General features: G+C 36.7%; 1 protein-coding gene across 1 annotated transcript; it reads right to left on the reverse strand.

Annotated features, from left to right (window-relative positions):
• Nucleotides 1-11,416: 11,416 nt before the first annotated feature.
• LOC144440651 (TNF receptor-associated factor 2-like) lies at nt 11,417-20,623 on the reverse strand. The gene is made up of 7 exons (XM_078130037.1): nt 20,523-20,623; nt 19,744-19,903; nt 19,191-19,266; nt 17,438-17,536; nt 16,181-16,252; nt 15,610-15,696; nt 11,417-14,447 (listed from the first exon to the last, which is right to left on the reverse strand). The coding sequence occupies exons 2-7, from the start codon at nt 19,887-19,889 to the stop codon at nt 13,434-13,436; spliced, it is 1,494 nt and encodes a 497-aa protein (XP_077986163.1). The 5' UTR covers nt 19,890-19,903; nt 20,523-20,623; the 3' UTR covers nt 11,417-13,433.
• Between the last annotated feature and the right edge of the window lie 565 nt (nt 20,624-21,188).

Raw genomic sequence — 21,188 nt, forward strand, 5'->3', positions numbered from 1 at the left:
GCGTTAGGGGTAGACCATTCGATATCCTGGGGGGGGGGGGTGGAAGATTGGTGGCGAGTCATTATTTTTTCCCACCTCCTTACCCGTGAATTATTATTTTTTCTCCTTCGCCTATGCTGGCAACTTTTTTTGCCTTCTTTGAGATATCCGGATTTTTTTACGTCAATGTTGAACACCTACTTTTCTTGCCACAATTTTCTGTTTGGTTTTCGCACAGGGTAATACAGAGAGTAAAAATATGCTGTTCGATCACACACAGATTATATTTAGAAAACTACATATTTCAATACATGTTTGATTTTCAATTAATTAAACATCATTGACAGTTTTTATGTCATGGTATAATGAAACACTGAAAATGTAAATCAGAAACTTGATTGGTGAGCTCAAACATTCAGACGGCCAGTTTCTCCAGCCTGGGGGATGGGGTGGTCAGTGTTTTTTCCATTAGGCCGATAAATGTCACTGACCCCGGCCCCGTGAATACAGTTTCATAGCATCTGACAGTAAGCTGTATAGGGAACAGCTTTGAGACTGGTATATGTCCACCTCTTGTGTGAGTGTGTGTGTATGGGGGGGGGGGTTCTAAGGGGTCTCCCCTAGAAGCCCTGGAGGATTTTTACTCCGGGGGGGGGGGGTTCTAAGGGGTCTCCCCTAGAAGCCCTGGAGGATTTTTACTCCTAAGGCTAAAGGCAATGTTTAGGCTATTCACAGACACTTTCAGAAAATATATAATTTGCAAGCTTTACAAGACAGCTCTAACATGTAAAAAGCAACTACATAAGGTTGACAATTTTTTATATAAAGTTTCATAGCATCTTGACAGTATTAAAGAGGTTGAGGAAAGAACTTTGATTTGAGACTGGAACATGTCTTTTATGGGAGAGGGTTTCTAGGGAGAGACCCCCTAGAGGATTTTTACTCTTAAAGCCAATATTCAGGTTATTCACAGACACTTTCAGACAATAATTTGCAAGCTTTACAAGACAGCTCTAACATGTAAAAAGCAACTACATATGGTGGAAACATTTTTACCTTCCGTAAGGAAGCCCCATTAATCGATCGAGTATAAAGTTGGGATCAGATTCAGATTCAGGTAGCGTTATCTTATGAACGTTATATTGAGCGCCAGATGGCCTCAGATCGAGGGCATGCATGAGGCAACAATTCTGGTGTCTATAACAATATTGAATAACGTGAATATAGACAACATCAACAAGTTTCGTCAAGTTCTTGTTTATCATTATTTCTGTATCCCGAATCGCTAATTAATATCTAATTAAAATACACAGAGAAACACATATATTTAACTCGATCGAATCGCACTGGAATACAAATAGAATGTACGGGACGCTGTTGCGGAGTGTACCGATTGAATAAGATTGAAACCACATCGGCCTCGTTAACGTTCACGGACGCTTTCTGTTTCGGGCAAACTTACGAGTATTTGTTTACTCAGTCAAATGATGTTGTTACGTTTTCTCTTTCATTCAAAGGTATATTTTAAAGAGACACATGCAGATGTGATGACTAATGTTTAATGATTATTTTTACGTAATTTTATGAAAATAATATAGACCGGAATCGACTGTGTGTTCGAGCCTACCATAACTCTACGGCACCAAATATTGATTAAACCAAGATATTATCAATTGTTTTTTTGTTTGTCTCCCTCGCAAAAGACGCAACGTTTCGGAGCTTCAGTTCATATAATATGCTGTTTCGGCAATCTGTTTTACTGTCCCGCAAACGCCACTGCAACATGCGAAATATATATCTCGCCACAAGAGGGCAGCAGGTGGTATCAAGCCTCGAGAGAAAATTCATGGATCATATGTTCGATTTGAAGCGTCCAGTTTTATTCGATGCCGTGTCCTACCCCTCTGTATTACAAGTTTAAGCAAGGAATACGATGGAGCTCGAGCACGCCAAGCAGCGGAGTACGTCAGCTGTCGCGAGCGCAGTAAGCGTCGATTTTGCACCATGTCTATCCGTATACTTTCTTTTTTCTTTATTCTTTTGTTGGAGTCTTCCATATTTATTTAAACTTTTTTTCTGCGATTATTGGTTTAAATCTGGTAATACGGTAGACGAGGGGTACATTTCTGCGCTCTCAATGACTGGACGTTCAAAGCAATTTCCGCACTCTCAATGATAGAGTTCAAAGCAATTTCAGCGCTCTCAATGATAAGAGTTTCAAAGCAATATCCGCGATGTCAGACATTTCCGCAACAGAAACGATTTCTCTGACAGAAGCGATTTCCCAGACGTACAGAAGTGGAATCCCCACAAGTCATGTGTTAGTGAAGTGTTATGACCCGGAAGTACATGTAACTGGTAAAAATTGTGGACACTAGTGACGGTGCACGTGTGTACACATTGTCATTGATAACTACAGTAACAGGTATTGTCAGAGATAGCTATAGTAACAGGTATTGTCACAGATAACTATAGTAACAGGTATTGCATCCATGGCCAGAAGTCATATATTTTGCAGGAAATTAACTCATGCACGTTTTACATTTTTTTAACAGAAGTTAGAAATCATTTTTACATTCTTTGACTGCACGAAATACATTCTAAGATCGGGTGGACGGTCCAGGGAACTTGTAATAAATGCATTTAACACATTCTAGAGTTGCACGAAATACATTCTAGTATTGGGAGATTTAATGCCGTAACAGTAACAGGCATTGTCCGGGATAACTATAGTACCAGGTAGTGTCAGAGATAGCTATAGTAACATATATTATCAGAGATAACTATAGTAACAGGTATTGTCAGAGATAGTTGTTGCGGAAAGTTTGTTGGTGTCACGCCCCGGGTGCCTGTATTTGGCTCGTCTCAGTACCTTAATGGAGAAAGTCGGATTTTCCCAGTATTTCAGGTCTAGATATCCCGTGTTTTATTCGAAACAAACTTTTCATATGCCAGACAGTTGCTGAGGGGTGGAGTCTTGGTCAGGTAGCTATAGCAACACTTTTCTTCCTCTCTCTCTCTCTCTCTCTCTCTCTCTCTCTCTCTCTCTCTCTCTCTCTCTCTCTCTCTCTCTCTCTCTCTCTCTCTCTCTCTCTCTCTCTCTCTCTTTCGTAGGCAATCTATTCTAGTGTTTTATTAGATGTTAAATATCAGAGTTTTTCGTGTACTTTCCATTTTCTCTTTAACATAATAATGACGGTTCTAGGCCCCCCCCCCCGAAAATAAATGTCCCCGGAGAAAGGCCTCAGGTGGGATAATTACATACTAGGGCAGGGTCGAAAGTGGTCCTGTTTATGAGGTAATAACTGTTTATTTAGAAATCAAATCCCATGTTTATCGCACTTCGTTTTTTCTAAAATTTCATTTCATTATCAATATTTCAGTCTTTATCAGCATGTTTGAAATGAAAGTGTATGTGTATTTGTAGGCGTGATTGGGGGCACATTTGTCCTACGGGTTGTTTGTCTGGGGGCGTAGTGTCCTGTTGCCAATAATCACAACATCATAGTCCTTTCATCTTACACAAATATCAATTTCTTGATAACTTTCATATATACTGACTGCAACCAAGGTTGGAATAGTTGTTTCAACATTCTGATGACAACACGTGAAGTCTATCCTCGATACTCTGTCTGCATACTGACTAGGTGCGTGACTAACGACGTCCAAGTGAAATCCCAATCTATCCAGATATGATGTGATTCGTTTCTGACGTAATTTCAAACCATGATTACGTGTTTAAGCAATCAACATTTGAAATTACATGTGAATTTAGAACTTAGTGTTTCAGGTGTTGATATCGAAATTCGAACTTTCGTTTTTTGAAACGCAATCAAAAACAAACCACAAACAACGTTTCACGTTTCAACGTTTTACTGGAAAGTTAGGGACACCTTTTACTCGTACTATCTACAGTTTCTATGAAGATTGCAGGTTGTTTACTAAAAATGATATCAGCGAAGATCAAAGGAAAGCAAAGACAACAATCAACAGATACCGTTAGAATATGAAAATATCCTTTTGGACGTCCTAATGTACAAATAAATTGTAAATTTGTAATCAATATTTGAGGTGGGACCTCGTTTCTGGCGCATATTGCATGACTAACTGACACCAGCCGTCCATCCCATACAGTGACGGTTGTTTGTACATTATACAAGAATTGTTTTTAGGTAGTTATCGTCGGCATTATTTTTTCAATCAAATGTATTTATTGTGATGTCATACCGACGATGTTATACAGTTGAAATATATTTGTGATGTGACCTAGACGGGGATGGGGAGGGGCCGGCAGCGCAACTAGACTGTGTAAAATAAAATAAGATGACTCTGCTGAGACTTCCAAATCCAAACGGTAAACCCAAACTCTAGACCTTCCACACAAAAACTTACAGAGCTCGAGACCCTTGATCTATGTAATACTTAAGACGGGACTTCGCACAAAACCCCTACCCCTTTCCAGCACATTTTGGGTGAATCGACGTAACATAGTCATTACTATACGTTTGTGTTAAACCTCAGACCACTATGAACACAAGGTTCCCATGTCCCTGGACTTTCGTGCGATCGACCTGTTAGTTCTACGAGCGGGCTTGGAACACAGCATGGCAATAGACTTGGCACAGTTTAGCGAAAGATCAAATTAATGAGATCTAATAAGCTTAACGTCGTACATTCTTTACCCATCATGCGTGTCATTTTTTCCTTTTTTAAAAAACACTGACAGATCTAGCTAGATGTGGATTATTGTTCGCTAAAATTTGATGAGTGACTTCGATTTAATGATAATTCCTGATAGGCTGATATTTATATTTGTACATGTCAGTCAAACTAGTTACGCCTACATTGAGTGTAAAGTCTATTACTGTATAATACGTTCACCCATTGGTTGAAACTAAGTCATTCGCCATCTCATTAGTATTCAGTTTTTATCTTAACTCGCACACACCTGTGTGTAGTGTTAGACTTGATAAGGCTGAGTAGCGAAGATGGCGATGCGAATTCGCATCGACGGGGAGGTTTTCGAATTGAAAATGACACTAGTGTATCGCCGGGAAAAATGTCAACACGACATCCACTGCTGGTTGAAGAATATACATAACGGTTTAAATCAGACAGGTCGTGTGGCAGGGGACGCTATTTCACAAGCACAGAACTTTTAAAAAAAATTATTAAACCAGTATTCTGACATGATAGTTTATTATACCCGATGTGTGAATTCCTCGTACTCAAAGTGGGGCTATCGATTTGCTGTGCCACGTCATGCCCGACTCGGATGATCGATGGGATATTAACGAAGACGTCCGGTTCGCTTCCCTGCGATGTCTCTTTGAGTCGAGCCTAGTGGCACAAATGTTACATTAATGTAACGATAAAAAGTGCCCTCTAAACAGCTGAGAAAAGTGAAACATGGTTCATGTTTTGATTTTAGATGAGTCTCAAAAAACGAATGTTCAAAAATCGATATCAACATCCAAAAATCAACTTCGAAATTACTTGTATTTCTAAATGTCGATTGCTTAAAAACGTATTCATGGTTTGAAAACGAATCATATCATCTCATGGATAGATGGGATTTTACTTGGACGTCGTTAGTCACGCACCCGACTATCTTTCAATCTCAAACTATTGGAAGTCTCAGATTGATACATCATAAATACATTTGCGAAGTGTCTGGGCTACATAATTTTAATCATTCAAGGACATAACATTGATATTACATATAGTGGACATAAATGAGTTACAAATTACTGTCATGTTCTGCAACATTTTCTGCTGAAGACATTTGTATTGTTCATGAACATCAACTGGCATTTGTAAAGTGATTATTTCTCCCTCAAGCATACTAAGTGCATTGTTACAATTTATGGATGGGGTACCAATCTTTCTAAAATTCTTGCATACAACAATTGAGCTTCTGCATGACTCCTCCAAATTCTGTACTTGTGTGTACACATGAAACATATGTCACTAACACATGACTTGTGGGGATTCCACTTCTGTACGTCTGGGAAATCGCTTCTGTCAGATAAATCGTTTCTGTTGCAGAAATGTCTGACATCGCAGAAATTGCTTTGAAACTCTTATCATTGAGAGCGCTGAAATTGCTTTGAACTCTATCATTGAGAGAGCTGAAATTGCTTTGAACTCGGTCATTGAGAGCGCGGAAATTGCTTTGAACGCCCAGTCATTGAGAGCGCGGAAATTGCTTTGAACGCCCGGTCATTGAGAGCGGTGAAATTGCTTTGAACGCCCGGTCATTGAGAGCGCGGAAATTGCTTTGAACGCTCAGTCATTGGGAGCGCTGAAATTGCTTTGAACGCCCAGTCATTGAGAGCGCGGAAATTGCTTTGAACGCCCAGTCATTGAGAGCGCGAAAATTGCTTTGAACTCTGTCATTGAGAGCGCGGAAATTGCTTTGAACGCCCAATCATTGAGAGCGCGGAAATTGCTTTGAACGCCCAGTCATTGAGAGCGCGGAAATTGCTTTGAACGCCCAGTCATTGAAAGCGCGGAAATTGCTTTGAACGCTCAGTCATTGAGAGCGCGGAAATTGCTTTGAACTCTGTCATTGAGAGCGCGGAAATTGCTTTGAACGCCCAATCATTGAGAGCGCGGAAATGTCCCCCTTGTCCACCGTAGAAATAAAGTTTAATAGCATCTTGACAGTAAGAGGTGGAGGGAAGAACTTTGATTTGAGACTTGGACATGTCTACCTCTTATCTTACTGTTGGTTTAACGAATGAGTAGCCTCTGGGGTGATTTTCTTTCCAGGATATCAAATGGTCCATCCCTTAACACATACACACTATGATTGGTCACCTATAGAGCAATTCAAATCCGAATTTACACGTAAACTGTCAGGCGGCCATGCATAATGTTGCTTTGTGTGGTAAAAAGAGCGGATGTGCTTTCAAAACAGGTGCAGTCAATTCAGACCAATAACGATTTTCCCCAAAAATGTGGGTGTGGTCGGGTGTGTAGCTGGTCTTATAATGTGCCCTCCCATTGGTAATGAAACACATCTGCCCTACCTTTCACTGGTTGCTCTGAAACTACACCAACAATTCTTTATGCTGTACACAATGTTTGCTCCCCCACCGGTACCCATTCCATGTTTTCCCCTCCCAATGCATCAACTCAGGAATTCTCCGCAGCAAATCTTCCTTGTCCTCCTACGCTACCGATCGAAAACAAACTTTCCAGCCGAGTGAAAAATTGCATAAGAACAGATTGTTGCTATACTTCGAATACAATGGAATTTACAAAACAACTAAAAATAGAATCATACCATAAGATCATGCAATCATAAATATTGTTATACACTTTTCTTTATCCAATCATGTGAATTCTTAGCGACATCATGTTTGCCCAGATTCGTCATCGCCAGTCTATTTCTGACCTATGGCCTAGAATGCCGAAATGTAGAATTTATTCCCATAATTACGAAATACGATATTTTGGATCGTAACACTAGAACAGCTTCGTCAACTGCACCTGTCAAAATAAAAGTGTTATGCTCAAAGGCGATACATACACTACGAGCGACTGTTCGTTTATTGTGTGATTTGTGTTTACAGGATAGGTTTTTACCTCCGGTAAGGGGGAGGTTATGTTATGCTTTTGTCTAGGTCTGTGTCTGTGTCTGTGTGTATCTGTTTTTGTGTCTGTGTCTGTGTCTGTGTCTGTGTCTGTGTCTGTGTCTGTGTCTGTGTCTGTGTCTATCTGCGAACATGCTATCTCAATAAACTAATGCATCAATTCTAATGAAACTCATTCTCGCAAACCAGAGCTGTTCTTCCGCGGTACTGCGAAATAACAAACTCTGGCTTCTTAGGAAGGATGGGCGGTTGTTTCAGATTAGTATCAATATTCATGAGTAATGAGGAAACCATATGCTCTGTAGTGCAAGCACGTTCATGGTATCATATACAAGTAAGAAGATACTTGTCTGTGATGGTCTGCGTATCTTATTCTGATCGGCAACTAATTATACTTATACTCTGACTTAGGGAGCCGTCATTATTTGCGACCTGGTGGGGGGGGGGGGGGGGGGTCGGAGGAATTTAGGGAGGGGGGGTCATTCAAAAACTGGGGAGTGAAAGGAAGGGCTACTCAAAATTTTACAGCACCAGAAAGCATTCTTTTAGTCCTTGAAATTCAAAAATCTTTAGGACGGGAGGGGGAAACCACCTCCCATACCCACCCCACTTGACTCCCTCATACTTTGATTCAACTAATACCACCTAATTTCAAATTTTACCTATGGTACTACTTTGAAAACAAGCTGTATTCATTGTTACCCCTCCCTCTTGAAATATGCTACACCCATAACGTTATAAGGAAATTCAAATTCAAAATAAAAAGTTTGATATTGTATGTATGTATGTATGTATGTATGTATGTATGTATGTATGTATGTCGTAAATAATGACGACTCCCTTATACCAGACTTGTCACTGTATGTGAACGAATGGCAATGTGACTAAATATCCCTGTTTATAGCACCATTCCCTTGAAGCAACAATATTTTCTGACTGTATCAAGTGAGTCAACAGACAAAGCGGGAACAGCAAGCATTGACAGATGCACTGAGTGAATGTGAAAAGGTGATTCAAAATACATGAGTAAAGTCATTTGAAACAACTAGGATAACCAACATTTGAAGGAGTTACAGAGTACAAAGTAAAAACAGGGAAAGATTCGTTAAAAATTGATTTACTGCTGATAAAGGGGCACTGCACCTACGGCAACCGAGGAGTTGAAAATAGATTTGCAAATGAAAGTAAAAACGAATTTGAAATGAAAATGTATTTGCAAATGGAAGTGAAAACGAATTGAAATGCGAATGTATTTGCAAATGGAAGTGAAAACGAATTGAAATGCGAATCGATTTGCAAATGAAAATGAAAGTGAAAACGAATATGAAATAGCGATTCGCAAATGCAAATTGACATGAAACAACCAAATTGAAGTGAAATAAACTTTTTCATTTTTTTTTTTACTTTTTTCTATTTTCATCATTTTGTTGTTTTTTTAAAAAAATCAAAACACAATGCAAATTGATATGAAACAAACTTTTATTCTTTTTTTAAACTGCCAAATGTTGTGAAATAATTTTTTTATTTTTTTCGATTTGCAAATGCAAGTGAAAATGATTTTTAATTGCCAATCGATTTGCAAGTGCAAGTGAAAATGAAAACGAATTTAAATTGCAAATCGATTTGCAAACGCAAGTTATAATGAAAATGAATTTGTAATGAAAATCGATTTGAAAATGTAAGTGAAAATGAATTTGAACTGGAAATTGATTTGCAAGTGATAACGAAAACAAATTTAAAATGAAAATCGATTTGGAAATGCGAATGCAAGTGAAAATGAATTTGAAATGAAAATAGATTTCAAATGCAAGTGAAAATGAAAACCTATTTAAATCGGAGAAATTTTGAAATGCAAATGAAAATAAAAATGAATGTAACTTTGAAATTGATTTGCAAACGCAAATAAATATGAAACAAACTTTTGTTTCTTTTTTAACATATAAATTGATATGAAATACTTTTTCCTACTTTAAAAAAATTAACATCGATTTGTGATATCACGAGTCTCCTCGGTTGCTGTACACTTGTCCTATGAAGTTTGTTTGAAAACCTTTTAATTTTCATGAGTAATTTGAATAATTAAATATTTTCAGTAATTAAGCTGTATCTTCAAATTAACTCTTCAAATTTCATATAATTTGGCACACACTTTAACCACAACAAAGCACACTTATCCAATAAAGCCTGTGAGCATAGATTTATTTAGTTTTAATGAGTAATTTGCATAATTAGTGATATCAACCATAACAATGTGCACATGAGGTGTCTTGACGTAGCTTTTACTTTTAATGAGTAATTTGAATTAGTAATGGCCATATAAGTTAGCCCATACATCAACCATGAGAAAGCACACATATTCACTAAATCCTGTTGGCATAGTTTTTAATTTTAATGGGTAATCATCATTAATGATTTTCGGTAATTAGGCTATATCTTAAGAATGCAAACTTCAAATTTCATTTAACTTGTTACATTCATCAACCATATCAAATCATACGTGTTTGATATAGTTGTTTATGTACTTTTTAATCGTCATGGGCTTCCATAAGTAAACTTTTCGATAATTGGGAAATAATATCGTTAGAATGCATAATTTCAGATAATTTAGTATATGCATTTATGGTAAAGACGTGCATGCATCATTTAAAGCTTGATGGTGTAACTTAAGCTAAATAGTTAATTTACATAATTAAATGATTGGTTTTTTTTTTTAAATTAGGCAATATGTTAACTATGTAAGTTTCAAACCCCATACAGTTTCGTATTCCTATGTATAATAGCTATAGTTCAGAATTTGCATTCCAACAATGTGTGTAGGCTCAAAGATATACGGGTTTGCCCTTACGGGAGGCATTCAGTTTAAATCTGGTATAGATTACCTATCTCAGCTAGAAAAACACTCGCTACAAACCAGAGACAGCCGTCGAGACAAACAAACAAATAGACAGACAGCCAGACAGGCAGACAGACTGACAGACAGACAGACAGACAGACAGACAGACAGACAGACAGACAGACAGACCCAAAACGCGCTCACCAATATGTGTTCTAATAAACATCAAACTTTGTCAAACGATAAGCAAATTGGAGATTGACATGCACAAAATTTGTTCAGAAATTACACCATGTTAGACAAAATCACGTAGCTTTTAGAAAAGCAAACGATTAGACAGACAAACAGACACACAGACAGACAGACAGACAGACAGACAGACAGACAGACAGACAGACAGACAGACAGACAGGCAGACATAAAAACAGACACACATTGTAACAGTAGGTACAATAATACTCGACCATTTCAACCAAAAGTCATTATTACTATAAATTAGCTATCAGGTCAGTTAGTCTGCAAAGACCATAATACAACTTGTATGGCATGTTTGCTTATCACCGATTAATTTTTTTTCAATTTGACAAGAAATAACGCCCGCCTTACACGTACAAAGTATGTGTTTTGGTTTATGGTCATTTTCATATAATAGTTTCTTCTTCAGATCTTCTCTCTTCTGTCTGTTTTTCAAAAGTTCTGTTTTGGTAAGTTCACAGACATCGTGTGGAAACTTCCAAAACGTCACAGATTTGTATCAAATGATCCCGTGCAATGAACTGTTGGATACTATATTGCATACACCATCATTTGGCAAGAAACAGTATAATTGGCACACTCGTTTGTTCTCAACAGTGTCGTATAATTTGGTATAATTTATAATTATACATAGTACATAGAATGACGATGCCAAAACGCAAGTTTCCCTAAAGCTTTTTGTTTTAATGTTTCATTTGCATAATTAAATATCTTAAGGGTACAAGCTTCAAATTCCATATAATGTGGTACGTATATTGACGATAACAGATTGCACATGTCCGAGTTAGCTTGATAATGTAGTTATAAACCCCACACCCCGTAAGTGAAGGTTATGTTATACCTTTGTCTGTCTGTCTGTCTGTCTGTCTGTCTGCTTGTCTTTCTTTCTGTGGACACGATATCTAAAAAACTACTGCATCGATTTTGATAAACGTGATATAATTGTTTATTTACAAATCAAATCCCCGTTTATGCTTCCTCGGAACACTTACAATTTTACATCCATTGCATTCCAATTGCTGGCACATGACTCTATATTAAAACATGCCCAAACAGAACTGGTCTATGGAAAGTATACTGCTTTGGAAATTACTAATATATAGATTTTCACAAGCTCATCAACACAAAAACAAATGTGGCGACCAACAATTTTTGTTCTGTTTTCAAGTAGTACATGATAAAGTGTACATCTTGTCACACTGTCTATAAAACTAACAGTACCAGATGAGAGATTTTTCAATGAAAATATAGTATTTTTTCAATAAAATAACCAGGCTTATGGTAAATACCATGGCAATCTTTAAAAAAAACTGATGTTTAAATACCACTTTTCCTACAGATATATGGCTAGGTATGAAGCTATTAATACTGGAAATACACATTCAAATTTATTGTTTATTGACATATAAAGAAGAAAATTAATTTTCATAATTTTCATTAAAGATATTTTGCAGTGCATGTTGTACTGTTCCTAAAAAAACAAGCGAGGCAACCCCATATTTTCTTTTCAATTTCTAAGAGCATAGTAAATATATTTTGTAAAAAAAATCACATTTGATCAAATTGTCATTACTTTTAATGTTACCTATCGACCTTCCATTAAAAACAGCAGATTAAAGTAGGGCTCATCAGAGTTTCCACAACGCAGATGCGAGCGCTGTTTGGCGGCATCTATTAAGCAGTTGCTAAAGGTCATGTCAGCAGCACATCGCAACTGTCGCTGAGGTTGCGACTATTTTAAATTATACTAAACTGTTTTCGATATTTCAATCAATATATGCAATTCAGACTGTTCGAATATTTTAAGTCAAAATGGACAAAAATGGTTCAAATATGTTGTACTTGTGATAGCTGATTGTGAGCTCCGATTATGCACATTTATGGTTTGAGCGCGCGTAGCCACTGCCATTTGTTTTGGAATGACTAAAATCCTTTATAGGGCAAGATTAATGTTGAAGCAATGAGGAATTTAATTCTTTCACTGATTTTGTACTGCTGTACATTGTTTAGGCTCTTCTTGGCGATGCAACTGTCCGAATATGAATAGTGATGTTCTCCATCCCGTCACATCATTTCAATATGCCAATATATTACAATTTAGTCTGTTTGCTCCCCGTTTGTCGACTTGTACAAATTGGTATATTATGGTGTGATTTCTTGTAAAAGTATTTTCATCAGCGTGGACTTGACACATATAAGTCTATTAACTTATAGGTTGGCGAAATGGGCGTAAGTGGAGTTTGGGGTTCCTAAGAACATAAATCTCTACAAACAGCAAATAATTAAATGTGGAACTAAAACATGATGGCCTCACTATTGCTCATTGCTCATCTTTACTGACGAACATATTCCTTGTTATAAAGCCTGTTTCTCATATGTTTGTCAAGATAAAAATGAAATATTTTGAAATGTTTTATTTTTTGGTGTTTTAAAAATCAAAAACGTCCAATAAACAAGGTGAATGGTTTTGAATCGAATTTGAATAATACAATTTGTTAGGGGTGCAGTCAATGAATGTGAGCTATGAAATGACGTATTTCTAGCAGTAAAATTTTGGAATTTCAAGGTCACCAAGTAAGTATTTATCATTATTGAGCATCTGTATAAGAGTTTATCTTTCTTTGTAGACACTGATCTCCACTTACGCCCACAACTTGAGCAAGGGTCCGTCACATTGTCATATTCTCTGCAATGGTTGTATCTTTCTGCCATCCGCAAAAGGACGTTGCCCAACCTCCAGCACGGGGAGCTAAGACACATGGAGGTCACAAATCGCTGGTGTCGACGATGATACGTAAAAAAACCGTGTCATCTTTGATGTATGCGTGGTGACTGCTATCCAGAACACTCAGTGCCATGAACAGTGGACATCCTGAAGCGATATTCATGTCACCTGTTGGACGTTTAAATGATGATGAGTCTGGATCAGGTCGAAATGCATCGATCACATGCTCCCTGTTGTTCTGGTCGATCAACATAAAGGTTACCTTCTGGCAGAACGGCCATTTCAAAATGGCGTCGTACTCCCCCTTCATAATGACGAAGAAAAGGGACACGTGACTTCCTTTTCCCATTCCGTCGCCATTCAAGTAGATGCGCGCGCACATCTTGTAGCCATGCCGACTTGAAAAGAAGTATGGTGAATAGATGGAGAGAGTACGACCGGAAATGGCATCACGTCTCTTCCTTGCAATGCCTGTGATTCGCCAGGTCAAAATACCATCATAACTAGCCATCTCTAAGGACTGAATTCGTAAGTCTTGTTCAGCGAGGGTGACATCTTTCAGAGCAATTATCCGGTCTTGGGCTTTCGTCTTTCTATCCATACCATCCAAGTTTTCTCTGATATCCCGATGTTCCTTGTTCATCTTCTGCACTATCTCTGCATTCCGCTCAACCTCTACATTCACGACAGCAACTATTCCCTCATAGGTGGTAACCCTTCTGTCGAGCGTGCTGCAATTATTGTTCAAATCGCTAGTTGATTTCCCCAATTTATCGACTATTTCGTGATATTTCTGTAGGCTGATATGAGAGGGTAAAGCACGGCTTTGAGCAGGAATGTGTTTCAAGTCGTTTTCCATGCGACCTAAATGCTCACGAAGACTTTCAATTGTGCCTCTCTGCTCACCGACTGTCACAGCGAGTTGTTGAACTTGTGCAGCGCCCTCTTCAACCCGTTCTCTGAATCCCGAGATATTTGATACAACTCGAAGAAGTAGAGTCATATGATGTTCAATGAACTCTCCGTTGTGTATCATCTGCTGTCCAACATCAACCTTATAGGATTTCAGGAGATAAAACAACATGATTTATAATCATGACCAATTGATCACACATGCCGACCTCTATGCGAAGATATACAATACTATAAAGGACAAGAGTGACATTTCTTTTAACTGAAACCCAAAAAATTCCTTAAGCCATTTATGTAGTCATTTGCTGCTTCTAATCATGGAAATCAATCGGTATTTCATTAAAAATAATGAATGCACTTTTCAAGTGTAGAATTATTGTTTTTAAACACACACAAGCTGAATTTGGACATTTTAGTGCGTAGTCTTTGCTCCATGCTCGTATTATTCTTCCTACTGAAGTATAATATAATATAATATATATACTTTATTATCCAATACAATGGAAATTTGCCTTCGGCACCAGGCTACAATGACAATAACGACAAAACAACTTACAGAAACAGCAGAGTAAAAAGACGGAACACACACAATTTGAATATAAACTGTCCAAGACTGACTAAAAGTCTCGACTGACAGGTGTTGGAGCCCTGCTCCTTGTCAGTGATTTCGGCATATTTGCGTTTAAAACAGCGACAGCAGATGGGACAAACGACTTCTTAAATATATTTTTCTTTGCCCTAGGCACCAGCAACCGGCGACCTGAAGGCAGATACTGAAATCTGTCATATAATGGGTGGGATGGGTCTTTTAGAATTGACAGACCTTTCCTACGGAGAGCCTGTTTGTACAGATCTCCAAGCTCAGTGAACCTTACCCCGACAAGTCTGCTACACATATTCACAATTCACGAAAGTATTTAAAGCAATCCTTTGGAAATTGCCTGAATTCAAACTTCACTATAAATTATAAATATATTATTAACGTATTGCAAGTATAAATAAATGTAGAAGGAAGCCACATTCCCACTATGCAATGAACCTTTCTAACAATTCCAGAAAAGACCATTGTAATGTCATAGAAGCCACGTGATTGATATTAACATTATACTACAATACTCTTAGTGTCACACTGCTGTTTTATGCAAGTGTTTTTAGTATTTTTACTTGAGTGACAGAATGTCATATATGCTATTCAACATATACATATAACAAATCTTAAGATGAGGAAAGGTGACGATCTCACTCCACTTTTGCGGTACGAGGAAGCGCCCCTTTAATAGAAACCAAGTCCATTAAAAACCTACCATTATGTCGCATCCAATTTGTTGGTATTCGCATGGTTGCATTTTCCTCGGACAGTCTCCGGTATTTACGTCAGTATGCTCTTCAAGCTACAAATTATGGCAGCACAACACACAAATTTAAATTAACACAATTCATAAAAATGATTAACTCCAAGGTCGGTAAGTGCTTGGTATCAAAAGGTACGGGGAAAGATTATCTTCAGGGTTGTCAACAGGTAGTAGCTACAGGTTTTGCAACATTCATGAATGATTAAAAAAAAGGTTTTCAAAATAGAAGGAATCAAGCAGTATACGAACAAATCAATGGCAGAAATACTGAATAGTCTAATGGTCGTGTCGTCGACAGTTAAAAGCCTACCGAAAGGTTTATAGTCAAAAGCGAAAAAAGCTGTAAAATCAAGATTCATCGGCAGACATTATAAATTATTTGATTTGCAACAAGAGACATACGTGGATTACTTCTGTGCCAAAGGTACTATTAGTATAGTAGTAAGGCGCTGCACTACAGGAGGACTATATGAAAATAACTTTACTATCACGAAAGTAACCATTCGAACTTTCTAAATCTCACCTTTTCACGAAATATCTCTTGACCACAGTTCCTGCAAGGAATCGGGTATTTTCGACATTGGTCATGGTGACTCTGCAGAAAAAAAAAACAATAGGATATGCAAGTTGGCATGATATTATGGGAAGAATAGCAAAACATTGGTCACAGAAATATGTAGCTCAACAACGTTGGGACTATAAAACAGCGCTTTCCATTTCATTCAGAGAAACATTCATTGGTAAATGGGAGATAAACTTAACTCGTAGCATAATAACTGACGAGTTTTCAAGAAATGAAGGCATATGGTCCAAATGAACTCGTGGACCTGATGACTGCATTTTAGAAGAATTCGTACAAGGTGAAAAATGTTTCTTTAGGAAATTTTAACATCAAAGACTTCGGATATTTCAGATTATGGCATTCATAAAGTGAAGATTAATATTAAACGCAACTGCACAGTCTTTTTAAAAACCTGACTACGTTTCACGCTAATTTCTCAAAACATCCTTCAATGAACGATTACGCCAGCCTTTATTATCTCACTTGTCTTGTCATTGTTTTATGCATCTAATCATTGAGAGGTGTTTGATCATTCATCTACATGCATGCATGCGTGCGTGCGTGCGTACATACGTACGTACGTACGTACGTATGCATGTATGTATGTATGTATGTATGTATGTATGTATGTATGTATGTTTGTATGTGTGTGTGTGTGTATGTATGTATGTATGTATGTATGTATGTATGTATGTATGTATGTATGTATGTATGTATGTATGTGCGCGCGTACGTGCGCGTATGTCTGTCTGTCTGTCTGTCTGTCTGTCTGTTTATTTTCTGTTTCTTTCTATTATCATTAATTGTGACGTACAATATAATATTCCTATCTGTAAAATATGAACTATCAGATTTTACCTGCATATCATTGTATATTACATCTTCCTTACAGAATGAGCATTTTTCTATTCTCATGATACAATTCACATTCAAATGTACATCCATGTCCATCCTTCGCACCTTCTCTGAACAACCACTCCTGTTGCAGTCCACTAATCCATACTGGCAAGCAGTTTCATGTCTCTGATTAAGTAAACACATAATTTTATTGACGATTATTAAAATGAAACTTCAACAAACAAATTAGGACAAGATAACATAAAATATCCAAGCTGCTGCTAGGTTATGATAATACATTAGAAACGTCTGAAGTTGAGGGTAGCGAGCTATGCTCTTTCGAAACTATTGCCACCATATTAGGTTGCCAAATATTCTCACCTCGTACTGGTAAAATTTTCCCTTCCATTTACACATACCGTTGATGCATTTCGTATTTAAGTTGTTCATTTCTCGTTGAATGGCTCTATCTGGAAACATCTGGTTTCAAATAAAAAGAAGATGTTATGTTCTCTATTAAACTTAAATTTTCAAAACCTTTTTTTTGTGGTAATATTGGGTCATAATATTTCAAGTTAAGGTACGGTGTGCTGTGGTATGGTAAGGTAAGGTGCAGTAAATTACAGTAAGGCTATGTAAGACGACCAGATAGTAGGTTTGGGCTTAGGTGAGTTTGCATGGTAGTAGTAGTAGTAGTAGTAGTGGTGGTGGTGGTGGTGGTGGTAGTAGTAGTAGTAGTAGTAGTAGTAGTAGTAGTAGTAGTAGTAGTAGTAGTTGTTGTTGTTGTTGTTGTTGTTGTTGTTGTTGTTGTAGTTGTCATTGTGGGCAATATGTTTGTTTGGCCATGGATTGTATGATACATATGTTTGTATGGTATGACAAATTATACACGACAGGTATTTGTAGTTAAATAGCATACGGATAATAAGGTATGATACTACAGAGTACGATGTTAGAAATGAAGGTATGGTAGAAAGACTTGATATATAGTATTCATAGCAACAAATGTCAGCAATGTCTGCTACTACAAACCTTTTGGAGAATATTAGGATACGAAGACGCAAGGTAAGGAAAGATAAGAAGAGGCAAACTTGGCAAGCTATGGTAAGGTTACGTAAAGAGTGGTGTTTATAGTAATTGCGACTGATCTTATGCAAGGTAATGTAGGCATATGTGGCAATGTAATTTAGGTATATGGTAATGTAATGTCATGTTTAGGCAATATGTGGTGATTATTAAAGTTAGGGTAGATACATGCAATATAATAGCATGTATATGAATTTTACTAATCATGAAAAGGGGAGGTAAGGCAGAGTATGCCAACGTAGCCAGATAAGAGTTCAGCAATGTAAAGATGGGTTCATATGAGTTGTCCTTAGGCAAGACAAATGAGTAAATTAGAGCAAGGCAATAATAATAATACTAATAGTATTAATAGTAATAGTAGCCATACATCCTAAAAGTTCATAGGCGCTGGACACTACAAAAACAATAAAAAACTGCAAGGCAAGCTATGTGAGAATGTTTAAGGTAAGATAGAATGTGGTAATGTAAGTTAAAGTTAGGCCAAGCTCATCAAGGTGGTGTAATTAGGTGCAACCGAAGACATAATGACCGATAACATTAAGCCAAGCAGACAATGCCAATTTAGCATGATAACAGATTGAGCTATCAGACAGCAATTCCGATTTGATATTGTACAATGTGTACATCACTTGATTATGTAGTAGTAATTATAATCATAAGTTAAAACACTAACATTATGGTAGGTAGATAAGACTTACACCAGTGAAATAAGTAATTATAAGGAGCGATGGACAATTAGATGTTTTCGTTAAGGATCGACTTAATATAAGAAGTGTTGAAGAAATGTCATATCAGGCTAAATAATATATGTCATGCCTTATTCCCATGTCCATCGTTAATTAAGCAATTGGTCAAATGATTGTGTATTACACAGTTTGAAGTTGAATGACGGTTACACAAATGGCTTTTCTTAGTTCGCATGTAAAATTAAATTGTCGATGAAAAAACAAACCTTCCTAAAATCTGCTTAACTTTAATATGTTAATTCATTTTACAGGCTCACCTTCGTAAGTGTTTCGTACTAATAAATATCTATACAATATATTACCGTTTTCGAAGTCAGTATGTTTTCTTCTGAGGGATCTTCAGGATAGCATACAGGACAGTTGTACTTTGGTTGAAAACTAAAAACAAAAACAAACAATGAATATTCCATTTCAAACTCTGTTGAATTAATGTAAAACCATGCAGTCTTTATCGTGCTTGTTTGGTATGTGTGCTTGGATTTAATTTGTTTTGCTGAAAAAAAAAATAATTTGAAAGATATTTATTTCCTTAAACAAAAAAAAATATGAACAGTTGGACCTAGCATCAACAGATGTCTGTTATCAATACATTCGTTGAATATAAAAGTCTGTGAATGATTATATATTCATATCATCAGGGAAGTATTGGGACGCCCTCTTCGATTCATGATCTTCAATGTTTGGCACAAAATATATCATTGAGCTGTTTAAATTATTATAGATTTGGAATATAGTAATGGTACATATGTTTGAGACACCAAAATCGTCAAATTTATTTTTTGTATTTTGATCCAACTTCACCTCCCATGTGTATATGCTATCTAACGGTTAACTGTCATTATATTTTCCACTAACCTGAACATTTCGTCCGTACACTTTCTGCAAAATCTGTGGCCACAGTAACTTTGCAGAGGTTCTTTAAGCAGCATTTTGCAGTGCGTACACAGAAATTTAACATAGTCCTCCGATTCTTCTAAAATTGTGGGGTGATATCCTGGCATGTCTGATGTTATACCTAGTTCAGTTTATCAAAAAATAAAAATTTTCTATTTGTTACACATTACTAAAGTTTCGAAACGGTGAGATTAATAAACGCTAATTTGAATCAATTTGTCAAACGTAATCTAGAAATTAAAGCGGTATTGCCTATGTTAGAAAGAAAATATTACAGTAATTAAACTTGTACGATATGATGCAACAAATAAAACGTATTGAAATCAGCTATAGTCTTGAATTCTGCGAGTAAAGCAAAAAAAGGAAAATAACAGTCCATGTCATGAACAATTCTTTATCTACACATCTACAGAAACATCCTCATTAAATTTCAGGTCATGCCTAGTACATTTTATGTTCATGGATTTTTCTGCTGAAAATAATATTTCATGCGTAATTTGCATATCACTTGAATTTGTTATCAAAATGTCAATATTTTATATAACATTTTGACTAATTTGGATATAAACAACAATTGAGTTATCATATTAAAAAAAACACGTCTTCATGTCTTGAAACATTTTCACCAAATATCAGAATCTTCCAAGGTATTTTTGAGTTCAAAACTTGTTTTAAACACATATAAACATATGTAACACATCATAGATATAATATACAGTTACAAAAAATATCACAATTACCTTTGATTACATTTGCAGTTAAACTTGACAATGAAGATCTGCTACACAACACCACAGTCTCAAGGTTGGATGCTATGCTTTAAGGAATATCGTTAAGAAAGCTGGCGAATAACAGTAATAACAAATGTTATTATAATACACGCATTTTTTATTAAGTGTGGAGAGGTGAACTATATTGCCACTCTGGAAATGTTCAGCCTTGACTTTGGGTTTGCAGTTAATTTGAGGTATTTAGAATGTGATTTTAGGTACCAACTGTTTCGCCAATAGTTTTGTTTTCTAATCTACACTCTAAGCTTCGGGCTATTTATTAGGAGTATTACTCACAACACATGTCATTGTAATTGCCCGAAATATTTGAAGCTTAGAGTCTAGACTAGAAAACTATGTTGGCAACTAAACTTACATTCTTGAAGTGACGGTGAAAACGCCTTCACTTCATGGATGTTTATACCTCTATCCTCATAACAAACTTTTAGGTAAATTAACTTAATTGTTTTAATATTAATGACAGCTATATTGTTATGTGCTCGAATTGGCCGAATGGTCATACAGAGAGCATATTGTAGCATAACTATAGGATTTTCAATGTCATTTTCCTTTTTATTTACTTTAGAAAAAAACTGAGCTCAACAAACTTTATATGAAAGGGTCATAGGTTATATG

Source organism: Glandiceps talaboti, chromosome 10, assembly GCF_964340395.1.
Source record: "Glandiceps talaboti chromosome 10, keGlaTala1.1, whole genome shotgun sequence".
Lineage (NCBI taxonomy): Eukaryota > Metazoa > Hemichordata > Enteropneusta > Spengelidae > Glandiceps > Glandiceps talaboti.

Bases quoted from the DNA above. Each gene is read 5' to 3' on its own strand.
- LOC144440651 (XM_078130037.1), bottom strand. From the start codon at position 19,889: ATGCCAGGATATCACCCCACAATTTTAGAAGAATCGGAGGACTATGTT. The intron at 16,253-17,437 runs GTGAGAATATTT...TTTTTTCTGCAG, and splicing joins GAAAATTTTACCAGTACGAG to AGTCACCATGACCAATGTCG. The intron at 14,448-15,609 runs GTAGGTTTTTAA...AAATCCTATAAG, and splicing joins AAATTGGATGCGACATAATG to GTTGATGTTGGACAGCAGAT.